The sequence below is a fragment of the Pituophis catenifer genome, unplaced genomic scaffold, assembly GCF_029215685.1.
Source record: "Pituophis catenifer annectens isolate HBS135680 unplaced genomic scaffold, rPitCat1.0.hap2 SCAF_1, whole genome shotgun sequence".
Taxonomy (NCBI): domain Eukaryota; kingdom Metazoa; phylum Chordata; class Lepidosauria; order Squamata; family Colubridae; genus Pituophis; species Pituophis catenifer.
In genome coordinates this window covers 332,548,745-332,564,161 of record NW_027256881.1, presented here as the reverse complement: position 1 = coordinate 332,564,161, position 15,417 = coordinate 332,548,745, and the positions used below count along the sequence as shown (strand labels likewise).

Here is a 15,417-nt window from a genome sequence, read left to right as displayed (position 1 = left end):
TTCTCTAATATAAATGTAAGTCTAGTGAATCAGGGCAGTCTCCATTTAGATCAGGGGTGTCAAACTCAATTTCATTGAGGGCCACATCAGGATTGTGCTTGACGGGGAGGGCACCAGGGGCATGGCCAGCTCAACATCACTCGTGTCAGGGGCGCCTGTGGTGGCCTGAGTGCTCTGCCACTGAGAACAGGCTCCCAAGCTCCTTTTTCGCCTGCAACTGCCTCTTACAACCCTCTGCCAATGAAAACAGAGCTCGGGAAGGCCGCCCAGAGCCCTCGCGAGCTTCTGTTCCACTGGCAGAGACACCGCGGGCCAGTCCTTCACTGTTTCCAGGGCAGCCCTGCGGGCCAGATCTAAGCACCCCGCGGACCAGATCCAGCTCCCGGGCCTTGAGTTTGACACCCCTGATTTAGATCATTGTTTTTCATCCTTGGCAGCCTGAAAATATGTGGACTTCCAATTCCCAGAATTCCCTAGCCAGCCAATCAGGTATTACTGGAAAACATTGTGAAGAAAACGCATCCCTTTCCTATTGCTTTATTTTGGCAGTTGATGTTTCAGAATAAATCTCTTTGTACATGAAAGTTCCATTTGGTCTTTGTGGCTGATACATGAACCCATAACAATGACAAACAGAAGTCAGTTACATTTTTTTAAAAAATAGAGATTTTTAAAGCTCTTAAAATTGATAGAATGAGTCTGTTTTTTTTTTTTAATAGCTATCCAATCTATTATTCAGTCTGCTTTAGCTCAAAGGGAATAACATCACTGTTAATGCTTAGCAAGTCTTGTGACTCATCTATATTTTTCCCCTTTTGTATAGGATTCTGTGGGTTTGAAGCCATCAATCCAGTTTCAAGGAAGCCAAGGGGTAAGTTGAAGGATTGTGTTTGATGATTGAAATATCTACTGGATGTTTGAAAGCCCATTTGTATTTTTCTTTTAAAATCCATGTGACTTCCACTACACAAGTTAAATCTGTTAAAATGTAATAAAAGACAGCAACACTAGACAAATATATCTGCACTATTTAAATAGTATGCATTAATAAACCATTTAAATCAGTGTTTCCCATTCTGGCAATCTTGTGATACAGGGACCTCAACTCCAAAACCTCTCAGCAATGACTATAATGACCGGAACTTCTGAAGTTGAAGTCCACACATTGTAAAGCTACTTAGCTTGGGATACACTCATTTAAATAATTGTAAAACTTTTTTTTTTAATGTTACAGTTCAAATATTAAAAGTTCCACTGGTTATAAATGTGTATCACAGCGAACACTGATCCTTCCCAGATTTGTTTAGGATGGGCCCACCTCTAATCAGAAACAATACAGGGCTTGTGGCTGATAAGTAACTTCAACAATTTAGATAGACAGTAAGTTAAATAGTTGCTCTAGCACAGGGGTCTCCAACCTTGGCAACTTTAAGCCTGGCGGACTTCAACTCCCAGAACTTCAACTCCCAGTTTGCTGGCTGGGGAATTCTGGGAGTTGAAGTCTGCCAGGCTTAAAGTTGCCAAGGTTGGAGACCCCTGCTCTAGCAGGCAAGCTGTCATGAAGCAGCCAGTTGAGATTTTTTTTTTTTAAGATTGTAAGAGAGAATTTCAAAATATGACATAACTTTGCACAGTTTTTCACAGTTAAACTGCTGAGTTTGGAGGTAATTAAATAGTATGTGAAAGGGACTTTCCTTCAACATCTCTTCCTACTGTAGTTACCTCCTTCTGCCTCACACATGGAGACTGTGAGGTGGGCAAAGAAGATGCTTATCTCTTCCTTTGTGCATAAACAAGTTGTAAACTCTGAGTTTGCCCAGTAACATGTGGTTTCCTACTGCCTCTTCCAGTCACGATGAAGCGTTCATTGTATATGTGTAAACCTGGCAGCCTTTGAGACGGTTGAGGTGTCCCCAACCCAGAAGAATTGTCAAAGATCCAAAATTGGGTGACCTGCCCTCCTCCTCCTTTGTGGCTCTCATTTAATCATTCAGTATGACCACTTAAGAGTCAAGATGCAGGGATGGATACAGGTCATAGCCTGGTGCAGCTTCACTTGGTAAACATCTTGCCAAATGTGGGAGGGAATTCACATCCAGAAAGCCAGAGACTGTCAAAATTGCTGACTGCTATTTTAAGCTTATCTGCTTTAAATTCTGCAGTGCTACAGTTAAAATGAAACTGTGTGGTCCGGATAACAGTAGTAAATGGAGGAAGAGGAGGGGGGGAAAAAACCTCTGCGAACCTGACTAGACACTTAACCATGGATATAAACCCCAAGCTGCAGAGCTTTTGAATTGGAAGAACAGTCGCTCACCTGTAATGGTAGCCTGAGGTGAATGAGACGGGAGTTAATTTGGCTTTCCTAAAGGGAGAAACGGCTGGGTGGCAGGCTGAATACCGAGCTCTGCCAAGTGGGGCTCAGAAGAGTGAGTGCAGGCATATGACCCCCGTTTGCCTCTCTCTGTCAGCAGTTAATGAATTGTACTTCCCTGAGAAGGGGGCAGAAGGAGGCCAGAAGGGAATCAAAGAAACAGGGTTGGTTGAAGCAGCTCAGGATGATCTGATTGTGCGGATTGGGAAGATGGAAAAACAACCCCTGCAAAAGGCAGCCATCTATTAGCCATAGAGGGAGCACACCCTGATTAGTAGTTGCTCTGTGCAACTTGAAGGACTGCTCGTTCTGCTTGTTCCTTCATTCCCTGGGAGGACGAGAGTCATTGGGAAGCGTCATCCATCCTTTCAGCCTAAGTGTTGTTGCTTTAAAAACATTAACGATTTTAAAAGAGGCCTAAAAGAAGAAGAATAGGGCCTCGGTGATACACTTGGAAAGATTTATATATCCGTCTTTATCAGTGCTGAATTCATTGGGCAGGTTTGTGGAGTGTCTGATGAAAACGTTTTTAAAAGAAAACTCCTCGGTTAGAGACAGTCTACCTTATTAATCCGACTTTGAGGGCAGACAGGTGTTTGATGTTCTACTCTGCAGAGTTTTTGACCTTCCAGGTTCGTAGTTCCTAGCTGTTGCAAGAGGTAGCATAATGGACCTTGGTCTGATCCAACAGATCATAGCGCCAGCTTGGCTCTAACTATGTTTTCTTTGTTACTGTTCTTGGGTTCAAGTGGAGCTGGCAAGAGGTAAACTTGGTCACCTTGGTTATGGGAAGTTTGAGGGATAACAGTACCTATCATAATTACTGGGCCACTGTTCATCACCCCGTCCATGTACAGCCTTGTTGATTCCAGTTAAAATTGTATAGGTTATGTCAGTGTAGGTGTCCTCCAGTTGTGTCAGCCACAACTGCCAGAATTCCCCAGCCACCGTGGCTATTGTTGGGGGTTCTGGGAGCTGAAGTCTGCATATCTGAGGGTGTCCTTCAGATGTAAATCTTCCAAGCTTTTGAAAGGTTCAGACGGTTGGTTTTTTTAAGCCAGTTCTAGTAGAACTGGCTTTTCTCAATGCCTCCTTCCTTCAGGGCAGGGGTCTCCAACCTTAGTAACTTTAATACTTATGGACTTCAACTCCCAGAATTCTTCAGCCAGCATGGCTGAGGAATTCTGGGAGTTGAAGTCCACAAGTCTTAGAAGTTGCCAAGGTTGGAGACCCCTACCTTTGGGCCTTTTCCAGACTTCATGAGTAGACAATTGAAAGGTCAAGATTCACAAATGATCAGGGCTACAACTGAACTCGGATGCTAAATAGAGAAATGCCTTTCTGAGCCTTTGTTTTTTTAGATGAAAAAAACATTTAGATGCTTGAAAATTCTTTTATCTTATAGAAATCTATATACTCTAGCACACCAGATGGAAGAAGTTGAGAGAGTACATAAGGCCAATCTAAGAATTCAGGAAAGTAACAAATGGAATTGTGGGAGGTAATGGATTTTGGGGGGCCTCAACTCGAGTTAAAAGTCTTAGATAAATGTCATAGAAGACAATTCTTTCATTGCTTCTGAAAATCTTCTCAGTTTCCAGATATTAGTTTCCATTAGAAAAAAAAAAAAAGCCGTTATTCTATTCTTGGGAATACTTGGCCGAAACTATACATCTTCTGATTTTGGTGGTGTTATCTTTGTTTCGAACAATTGCTTGCAGGGAGCAAAACCAGCAGCTGCAGCTCTTCTATTTTTAAGGGCAGGTGGTGTCCAGAGGAATAAACAGCAGCAGCCTCAGTCTGCCATCAGAGGGTTTGCTGCATCTGCAGAGAGGCCCAGAGGCCCTCGAGCGTCTGGCATAAATAATAATTCCCAGGGACCGGTGGCAAAGATGCGCTCTAGTCCTGAAACAGGCTTGCCTGTAACAGAAAATGTTAATTGGGGGAACTGGAAATCGTGCAGGGTGACCCTTTTTGCGCTTCACTGCATTTCCTTAGAGGACCTGTGGCTTTCGATCTGTCAAAGAAATTCTGCAAAAGCACCAAAGCGCTAGTAGGTACGGGTGGCAGCCGAGGAGATGCTTCCGGAACACTCGGGGAGCTTTTGCTCATATTCATACTTAGAACAAAAAAAAATGTAGATTTTTTTTTTTCAGGCAGAAAGCTGTTTCCTGACAGGCCTTTTTTTTTTTTTCCTTCCATCAGGGTCTGGGAGGGCTTTTTATTCATTTGCTTTAAATGCTTTACTTAGTTTTCATGAGGGAACATGTAACTGTTGGCGTGGTTATCTGGGGGCGGGGAGAAGGGGGGCAATTTATGACACCTGTGTCCATGATGTCACCCATCACACAAATAGCTCCAAGTCATCGCTTTGGTGTCATTGGGGCATATAACAAACAGCCGTGAACATGTGTGTATAGAATTTCTTTTTTCTCTCCTGCATGGATGCAAGAACATATATGCAACCCACTGGCTTTATTAGCACTCTGGAATTAATTGTAGTGAGCCACTTCTAATCCCCACTTCTTTATTTAAGCAGTAAGTGCTTCTAGACGAGAGTTATAGCCTCAATAGAACCCCAGGATTTTTATTCCCTGCCCTTGCCTTTGGTTAATTTCATGGTGGACCAGCTTTCCTTGCATTGATCTGGAGAAGCCCCTTCGATGAACCTACCACAGACCAAAATAGGAACACAGAATAAGGATTTTGAAGGATTTAGGTTTTTGTAACTTGTCATCCCAAGAGATTCTTTGGCATGGTCTCCAGTAGTTTCATTGTCACTTTTCTCTTTAAGAGAGGCTCTGCTGACCATCTGCTTTATTCTCCCTATTTCATCTCCTCTTTATTGACTTTTATTTGTTCTAGTATTACCATCTTCTTCTGATTATCCCCTTGTGTTATTTTTTAAATATAATTTTATCAAGATTTAAAAGATATTACAGTTGGCAGTTGTTTAAAAATTAAAAATACTTTTTAATATTTTATATATATAAAGAAAGTGATATAACAATTACTGTTGTATAAAGAATTACAGATATTTTTAAAGTAAATTTTACCTGTAATTAAAAATAAAACCTTACAAATAATCCTCGATTTACAATAGTTCATTTAGTGACCATTGAAAATTCCAGCGGCACTGAAAAAAGTGACTTATGACTTACAACCTTTGCAGTATCCCCGTGGTTACGTGATCAGAGTTTGGATGCTTGGCAACTGGCTCACATTTATGACGGTCGCAGTGTCCTGGGGTCATGTGATCCCCTCTTGCAACCTTCTGACAAGCAAAGTCAACGGGGAAGCCAGATTCACTTAACAACTGCACTGATTCACTTAACAAAATTGTGGCAAGGAAGGTCATAAAATGGGGCAAAATCCACTTAACAAATGTCTCACTTAATAACAGAAATTTTGGGCTCACTTGTGATCGTAAATCAAGGAATACCTGTATGTGGGGGGAGGGATAACAACCTGGGAGGAAAAGGGGGGGGAGGCAGACAAGAAACAAACAAGAAAAACATTTTAAAAGTAAACAGCAATGAGCAAAACCCAAACTAAAAACACACACACACACACACACAAAAATAGAAATTGTCTATTATTTTTTTCTTCCTATATCCGAGGCTCTGAAATTTGGAGTATTAATTTAGCTGATTGGATATCTCACCTGGAATAAACCACCTTCTCATTTCTTAGGTCCTTCAAGAAGGCTGCATCTCTTTCTGGGTAGACGCACCGGATTTTCCTTCTATCCCTACTAACGCCCATCTTTTGATTTAATTAGACCTCATAATTGGCTGTGCTTTCTTTCATTGGAATTCAGACCTGTTTTATCTTTCTTGCCGGGACAGATATTTATATTTCCTGTTCTTCTAAAACAGCACATCTCAATACCGAGACCAGACTGCCCAACAGGAGTTCGGACATTTTCCTTTTATCTCTCTAATATTGGCAAGGACAGCCCTCAGGGGAGTTTTGATTGCATCCAGCAGTATGTGTCCAGGTGAGGAAATGCTCTGTGTTTGCAGGAGCTGCTTCCTGAAGTAGACGTGCCTATGCGCTCTCCCATGCAAAGCCTGATCCACCTCTTTTAAAAGAGTGTGGTGTGCATCGTGCATGACCTGGTACCAAGCAGGCCCCTGGAACAAAGGGCTTAGTGAACTAGAGAATAATACAGGTTGGCAACCCAGAAGGCCACAGAGGCTGGGGTCAAAACAATTTACTTTCAGTGGGATATATAATGAGAGCGAGAGAGATTGTGACAAAGGCTTAATTTCTGACTTTCCCCCCCTTTTTTTATACAGCAATGGGAACATTCAGCTGGATTGCCTTGGCAGCATCCAAGACAAAATCACGGTCTGCGCCACCGATGAATCCTACCAGAAGGCAAAGCAGAGCATGGCCCTGGTGGAAGAGGAGACACGGAGCCGGGGCGCCATTGTCATCAAACCTGGAAGGCGCTATGTTGGTAAGTCTGGGGCTTTTGTGCTTTGCACATGTGAATTCAACACCCGCCTGGAAGGTGAAAGAGTGAAAAGTTGCATATATAGCCATTTAATCGGTAATGGCATTGGAGATTACAGACAAGTGCAAGATAACATTTGCAGAATCCTTGCTGTTTGTGATCGTTTAGAGCAGCGTTTTTCAAACTTGGCAACTTCAAGAAGTGTGGACTTCGATTCTCCAGCCAGCTAGAAATCAGGGAGTTAAAGTCCACGCATCTTAAAAGTTGCCAGGCTTGGAAAAACACCGATTTAAAGGCATCCAGCACCGTGCATCCTTTGGTTTTTCTAAAAACAGGAGGGAAAAGTGCATTGAGTAGCAAATAGCAGAGACACAAACAGTTAAATCAGCCTTTCTCCCTACCAGGACTCTCCGCCATGATGGCCATGCTGACTGGAGAATGTCTGCATTAGTCCACACAGTTTGGAGGGCATCCAGATTGGTAGGAGATTGGCGCAGGGGACTGTTTCTTGCCCACCACCATTCCACTCTTCCTTTCATCAAAACCAAGTGTCAGAGTCATGCACAGCTTCCCATTCATCACCTAGAGCAGGGGTATCAAACTCGCGGCCCGGATGTGTCACACACTGGCCACGCCTGGTTTGGGGGGGGGGGAGTCACAATACTTCACGTGACGACGCCAGTTTGACATCCCAGATGTAGAACATTTCCACAAAGGTCTCTCAATATAATATTTTGAGAACCACCTGATCAGATAGATTAGCCCCAAAGTGGCTAGAGGGCAGCAGCACAGCGTTTGCTGCCCTTCGCACATTCACTAGATCAGGGGTGTCAAACTCGATTTCATTGAGGGCTACATCAGGGTTGTGTTTGACCTTGGGAGGCCGGGGTGGTGTGGCCAGGGTGGGTGTGGCCAGCTCGATGTCACTTCTGTCGGGGGCGCCTGTGATGGCCCGAGCACTCTGCCAGCGAAAACGGGCTCCCGAGCTCCGTTTTCGCTGGCAGAAGCTCCGGGGCTGGTCCTTTGCTGTTTCCAGGGCAGCCCCGTGGGCTAGATCTAAGTACCCCATGGGCCAGATCCGGCTCTCAGGCCTTGAGTTTGACACACCTGCACTAGATGTATCATCTCTGATCTTTGGTGCCGCCTTGTCTTCGAGCCAAGGAGAGAGAAATTTCCCCAAATTATAACTTGGCCAGTATTTCCCCCCTCATTGTCAGCAAATCTGAACTTAGAAGCTGTAGGGGTTTATCGGCTGTGGTTGGCAAGATACCCTGACTCATCATTTTCTGAGTCAGTTAGACATTTCAAGCAGACCAAAAGTCAAGCATTCAGGAAGGAAGTGTGGTCTGTTCTTCTGGGAAAAGCACAAGGGGTTTGCTGGACAAATCTTTATCAGAGAAGCTTGAGGAGGAGGTTGACTTGCTGGTGTATAGGAAATTTACATGTCTTAAATTAAATCATAAGGTTGGACTGGGAAGATGTCTCCTCTCACGTGGGTGTGCCTTCCTGGATATGACTGCTGAACTGCCTGTGTTTCTCCTGACTTTTTTTTTTTTTTTTTTACGGTTCGATATACACAGGGGCAAAAAGGCTCTTTTTATTAGAAAACTCTTAATATTCTTTTTACCCCTTATTTGATTTTTGCCTTTCATGTGGCTTTTATCCCATTGTCATATCTGGATCCCAATTAGGGTGTGAGGGAACTTTTTTTTTAATGAAACACTTTCAAAGCCCATACGAAATCTTGAATGTGAATTAAAATATGGGGGAAATTTCTGTGAAGGTCAAGCACTCGAATTCAGAACTGGGACAGCTGTCCCCAATTTGTGGCATGCAAATAGAGCTAGCTTCTCTCTCTCTCTCTCCCTCTCCCTCTCTCTCTCTCTCTCTCTCTCCCTCCCTCCCTGCCTCCCTCCCTTCCTCCCATGGCTAAGATGAGCAGCAAATGAGAAGAATACAGATGTTTCTAGATAGCTGGTCCTAATAACTTGTACTGATAATTTGGAATGCTCAGAGAAATCCAGAGTTATACAAGAGGGCCAGTTTGATGTAGTGGCTAAGTCACCAGACTAGAAACAGTGAGTCTGTGAGTTCTAGTCTTATCTTAGGCACAAAGTCAACTGGGTAACCTTGGCTCAATCATAATACTTAGAGCCCTAGGAAAGAGGCAATGGCCAACCATTTCCAAAATCTTGCCAAGAAAACTACAGTCGCCAGATGTTAACACTGACTTGAAGACATACAGAGAGAGAGAGGGAGAAGTTCAGAGGTGGTAGGTTCCCCTTAATTGACTATATGGGGATTAGACAGCTACCTATCTAAAAAGTTACAATTTGTATTCCTGTTTTCAATTAAAAGTGGCCCCTTCCAACTCCAGGATTCTGTGATGCTTTGCAGTTGCTTTGGGGGAACTGTAATCTAGCCTATCTAAAAGGCTGCAGTTTGGGGAAGGCTAGTGTTAGCGTCCTGCATCTTTGCCTAATGGAGGAAAACATCTTAAAGGAGGCTTTGTGAAGTGAGGACTTACCCGCATGAAATAGAAGAACAGACTTCACTATTTACTGCAGTCAGAAAAAGACTGCAGTAAATCAATAGATTTACTGCAGTAATTATCAATAGATAATTACAAATAGAGGGGCTGCATATATGCCAGTGTCTGAATTGGGACCAGCAGCCCTGTATCATATTAATCATAGAGATGAAAGGCTGGCTGCTGAGTTGACCTTCCTGCCGTGTGTAGAAATCAGAATTAAAGCATTCGTGACAGATAGCTGAACTCTGTGGAAGTACTTAGTAATAGAGGGAAGGCCTACGGTGGCATGACCCATAAGGAGTTTTGAACGGGGCTCATGGCCATGGTGACATTTGCATTAGCTGCAAAAGCACAATATGTCTGCTTTTAAGAAGAACTACCTTTGACACGGTTCAGAAACTTCAGCTGACTTGAAACCCGGCCACTTAGACAGAGGATGTGACTCTTCTGTCACAACAGCTTCATCGGTTCCTAATCCTTTTCAAGAGATAAAACAAGTGGTTATGACTCACAAAGCCTCAACAGGTTTGGCTGCAAGTCCTGTCTTTGGAGCTAATCCTTACATGGCAATAGTGATAAATCTGTATTTTTTGCTTCATCACCGTTCAGATTGACCCAGTGCTGCCCATTAAATTTATTATTATTCAAAGAAGGAATCTCAAACTTAAGAACTGCAGAAGTAACTTAGATCAGGGGTCTCCAACCTTGGCAACTTTAAGACTTGTGGACTTCAAGTCCCAGAGTTCCTCAGCCAGCAAAGCTGGCTGAGGAACTCTGGGAGTTGAAGTCCACAAGTCTTAAAGTTGCCAAGGTTGGAGACCCCTGACTTAGATGTCAATAACTCTGCTTTGTTGGGTATGCTGAGTGTATGAATATTAATTCCAGGCTCACTTTGTCTGAAGAGAATTTTTAAAAAGGTCCATGCTCCTGTGTTTTCTCCTCTTTCCCCCAACTTCCCCAATCCATAGGAAAGACCGTTAAGATGCGTAAGCCTGCACCGGGGGGTTCCGACACTGTTCCCTCACGGATACGCCCAACACCTGTCAACCTCGCCAGCGCCATCAAGAAGGGCAACAGTGCTGTTTCCCAGAGGCCTTTCAGAGACAGGGTGATGCACTTGCTGGCACTCAAGCCTTATAAGAAACCAGAACTCCTCCTTAGGTTGCAAAAAGATGGCCTTTCTCTGCAAGATAAGGATTCCTTGGACAGCCTCTTGCAGCAGGTAAATTGATATTTTCAGGTATTGTCATAAAACGTCTTAAATGTACTTGTGGTCAGATGTTGGAAGAAATGAAGTAATTGTCAAGCCCCGAAACGGCGAATGAGCCATCTCGGGGTTGCTGTATGTAGGGGGGTGGGGGGGACTCCGAGGGAGGACAGGGAAGCCCTGCCGGTCGGGAGGGTTTGTTGACACAAGGACTGGACTTAACAAGAGTGTGCGAAAGCACATGGATTGTGAATCATGACGATCAGCAGGAGAGGCAGAGCTGGAAGCAGGCATGCAGATGGAGATGCGGAGAGCCACGGCTGACGTTTCCCGGTGTCCAGAAGCCCCAGTGGAAAGGGGTGGGGTGTTCCAACACTTTAAAATCAGCTGGTTGGCGGCAGCGCATAGCGCTTAGCCCGCCAACCGCGATTCTAGCCCGCGTTAAAGCATTTCACGACAAGACCTGCGTGTGACTTGCTGTTTTCAGGGGCCGAGAGCTCGGAATCTGACGGTGATCTTCATTGAGGACCACCGGAGGTGGTTCGCTAAATGTTCTAAATCAGGGATGTCCAACTTCAGTAACTTTTAAGACCTGTGGACTTCAGTTCCCAGAATTCCATCTGAGAGTTGAAGTCCACAAGTCTTAAAGTTGCCAAGGTTGGACACCCCTGATCTAAAGGGAGCGACCCCCGTAGGGAAAGGCCACTGCCTCATGCCTTGTTCATTGTTGGCTTTTGTTGGGGTACTTAATATTGTACTAAATGTTTTAGAAAACATAAGAAATCATGTACTGTACAGGTAACTTACTTAACTTACGACCAGTCACTTAGTAACTGTTCAGAGTTATGATAGACTGGAAAAGGGGGACTTACAATTCAGATCCATAGTTTTGACTATCGGGAGTCTTTGGGCACTTGGCAGCATAGCCACATTTATGGCCGTATGCTGTGTCCCGTGGTCACATGACCATATTTTACAATGGTTTTGCTAGCACTTCCAGTTTTTGGCCAAATTGTACTATAGCAAACAATCAATCAATCAATCAATCTATCTATCTATCTATCTATCTATCTATCTATCTATCTATCTATTTATTTATTTATTTTATATCCCGCCCTTCTCCCCGAAGGGACTCAGGGCGGTGAACAGCCGAGAATTAAAATAACATACAATATAAAAATTAAAATAATTAAAAATAAATTAAATTAAACGGCCGCCCCAATTTAAAACCCCTAGCAATACAATTAAAAAACTAGCCCCTAAAACCTATTCAGGCCAGGCCGGCTTGTTGAAATAAAAACGTTGAAATAAAAACAATGGGTTCACTTAGAGACCATGGTGTTTGCTTAACCGTGACATTCTTTTTATGACTGCCACAAGAAAAAGGTAGTTAAATTGGGTCAGTCGCATGATTGACTCATTTTACTACCATAATGGGCAAGTTCCATTACTGTCATAACTTGAGGACTACCTGTAAACTGGAGAAGTGGGACAATCCAAGTATATTTATAGCCTTGCTTCTTTGTCCTTAACACGGTTGATATTCACTCTCTCCCCTTAGTAAAAGATCATTCAAGGAGCAGAATAAATTACAGAGGTTTTTTCCTCAAAATTGGAATCTTGTTGTTAAAAGTTCTTAAAATCTTGTGTTCTTTCTCCAGGCAGACAGGAAATGCAGAGTTAGACTTCTGTTCCTCCTTCATGAGAGCTAAAACTTTTTCAGGCTCATAAGCAAAGCCCTTTTTTTTTTTAAATGCTGAATCCTGCTCTTAACGGATGGCTTGGCAAAAGGCAAAAAGAACCCCACCGATGTGGGGTTTTCATGCTGCCCTGGTGCAATTAAATGCTTGTCTGAAGGCTGCAATTATACTGGGCCTCTCTGGCTCCCATCCAGCGCATTTTAACTCCTCCCCTTCCCCCGTCCCACAGGTTGCGAATGTGAATGCCAAAGACAGCACGTGCACCCTGAAAGATTATCTTTACAAAGAAGTGCAGAAAGACTGGCCCGGCTACTCAGAAGGAGACCAACAGCTGCTGAAGAGGACCCTTTACCGGTAGGGGCTCCAGGGGCTCTTTCAGAATCGGCACCAATCCGTTGACGTGTTTAACTGTACTTCAATATGAGGTGTTAGAATTTATGTAAGGTTGATTTGTCTATTGGTTTATTTGTTTGCGTCTCTCATTCCTTGAGGACTCTGGAGTGGCTTACAGATCACAAAAAAAAAAAAAAATACATATAAAAAAGAGATCACGGCCAGTCGAAGGAGCAAAACACCCCATCCATAAGCCCAACCAAATAAATGGAGGCTGCACACTCACCTTGTTCCAAGGCCTAGGACAGGGGTGTCAAACTCAAGGCTGGCCTGGAAATAGCCAAAGGATTGGCCTGCGGTGCGAAAACAGGGCACGGGGGAGGGGCTGCGTGTGGCCTCCCCTGTGCCCTGTTTTGACCGACAGAGTGCTGCAGGAGGCCATCCAGGCAAAAAATGGGGCATGGGGCCCGTCTGCCATCCGTCCTGTCTCTCCTCCCCTCCACCCTACCCCGGTCTGGCCCATGGAGGAGAACAACAATGCTGATCTGGCCCTCAAAGAAATCCAGTTTGACACCCCTGGCCCAGGAGAACAACCAGATTTTTAGATTTCCTGGACATCATAAGGATGGGAGCTTGCAGAAATCTCTTGGGTAACATCCCTCTGGAAGGCAGGCATTGCAACAGAATGGGCACTTCCTGACACTTTAATCAATGGAATCCAGAATGTACACACCCTGCTTGATTTCACTGGCTGAGCAGAAACAAGAAGTATGCTACTGATCCAGTGGTCACTAACAGGCGACTTCCTTCCCCCACCCCCAGTCATTGATAAGTTTCCTCATTTGGAAGTGGCTGGGTTCTTTTTTGTTTTTTGTTTTGTCTCGGGATCTGCTTTTGCAGAATATTCTCTGGCAAGTACGGACAGAAGGATGATTGAGATCTCCTGTTGGAGACCGACAGGAGTTTCTTATTCCCTATCAGAGTAACAAAAATGACAAATATTTTTCCCTTTCACAAAGTTAACATCTTAGGGAGGCTCATCTCTGTTCTGTGGTTCATGCTGCCTCCACTCCAGCCACTTTTTTGCAAGTTGCCTTTATGGACGGCAGTGGAAGCATATTCTTCAGGGGAGCAACCATTTTAAAAGAGCGGAAGTCACAAAAGCCAAGTTTGCTGTGCCTTTACTCTTGCCGTTGTTTTTGATGGAGTTGTGGGATGGTAACTCCAGATCATATCATCCTTAGTTGGCCATCCTGGCTTGAGCTGCTCAATTTTACAATATCTGGAAACGCGCAGATTTCCCATCCCAACTAAGAGTACATTTGGCCCTTCCTGGAAGCTGCAGATTGCTCTGCTGTGGAATACAACATATATAGGTAATCCTTGACTTAAGACTGGCCACTCAGCAACCATTCAAAATTATGACAGACCCCCTCCAAAAGGTACTTGTCCATTTTCGAAGTTCTGATGGCCAGATGCACACACACACACACACACACACACACACACACACACCTGCAATCACATGATCCCATTTTGGGTGTTTGGCAGCTGGCTCACTTTTATGGCTCTTTGCAGCATCCTGCGATCATGAGACCATAATTTTTGATGGGTTTTTTTTTTTCCCCTTTTCTGCTGTCTATCTCTGTCTTCTGGCAAAAAAAAATCCATTGGGTAATTGATTTGCTTAATGACCACTGTGTTTGCTTAATGATAGGGCTTGGTCATGTGGCGATCCACTTAAAAGACACGATTTACTATGGTAATTCCAGGTTCAATTACAATTATGAATCAAGGACTACCTGTAAGGCTTTAGAACAGTGTTTCTTGATCTTGGCAGCTTGAAGATGTGTAGATTTTAATTGGTGGACTTCCCTAGCCAGCATGCTGGGAATTGAAATTCACAAATCCTCAACTTTGCCAGGGTGGAGAAATACCACTTTAAAACCTCAGTTTGAATTTAGCCCAGAGTTGAGATTGACAGAGATTAAGCTCAAGAACCTGTTGTTAAACTGTATTTCCAAGTATCCCTTAACAGATCGTGCTGACTTAAGAATTCTAGGAATCGTTCCACAACATTCCTTATTCCTCAGTCATCTTCATTGTGCTCTAGATCAGTATTTCTCAAGCTCAGCAGCTGGTTGAGAAAGACTATTCCAGATCTCTGGGAAAATAAGCTTAGAAACCTATGGCTAAAGTCTGCATGAAATTGCTGGATCCTTGGGAAGTGATAAATTATGATTTTCAGTTTTGGAGAAATGGGAGAATTACAGCCCATTTCTTGTAAAGGTAAAGGTTCCCCTCGCACATATGTGCTAGTCGTTCCTGACTCTAGGGGGCAGTGCTCATCTCCATTTCAAAGCTGAAGAGCCAGCGCTGCCTGAAGATGTCTCCATGATCATGTGGCCGACATAACTAAATGCCAAAGGCGCACGGAACGCTGTTACCTTCCCGCCAAAGGTGGCCCCTATTTTTCTACTTGCATTTTTTACGTGCTTTCGAACTGCTAGGTTGGCAGAAGCTGGGACAAGTAACGGGAGCTCACTCAGTTACGCGGCATCTCTTAGGGGCAAGCAAAATGGATCAAAAATCAGAATAAAAGAAGTTGACCAGTTTTGCAAAACTTGTCCCATTGCTTTTTCTTGGGACAAAACACAGAATGAGATTGTAATAACTGGAATATGCTTTGTCGCCTTCTGGGCTTCTTTTGGTTCGTTTTTGTTTGCCCAGGCGGCTCCATCCGTTCCACGCTCTATTTTTAGGTTACTGCTTATCCACAGGCCAAAAAAATAAATACGAGAAGGAAGG

At 43.8% G+C, this 15,417-nt stretch overlaps 1 protein-coding gene across 1 annotated transcript in view; it reads left to right on the top strand.

Moving 5' to 3' along the window:
* Nucleotides 1-15,417, top strand: part of ELL (elongation factor for RNA polymerase II) — a 55,546-nt gene that overhangs the window by 27,151 nt on the left and 12,978 nt on the right. Inside the window, exons 2-6 of the mRNA XM_070943565.1 lie at nt 824-871; nt 6,253-6,374; nt 6,676-6,839; nt 10,338-10,591; nt 12,506-12,630. Coding sequence (XP_070799666.1) covers nt 824-871; nt 6,253-6,374; nt 6,676-6,839; nt 10,338-10,591; nt 12,506-12,630 — 713 coding nt within the window. The remainder of the gene's footprint in view (nt 1-823; nt 872-6,252; nt 6,375-6,675; nt 6,840-10,337; nt 10,592-12,505; nt 12,631-15,417) is intronic.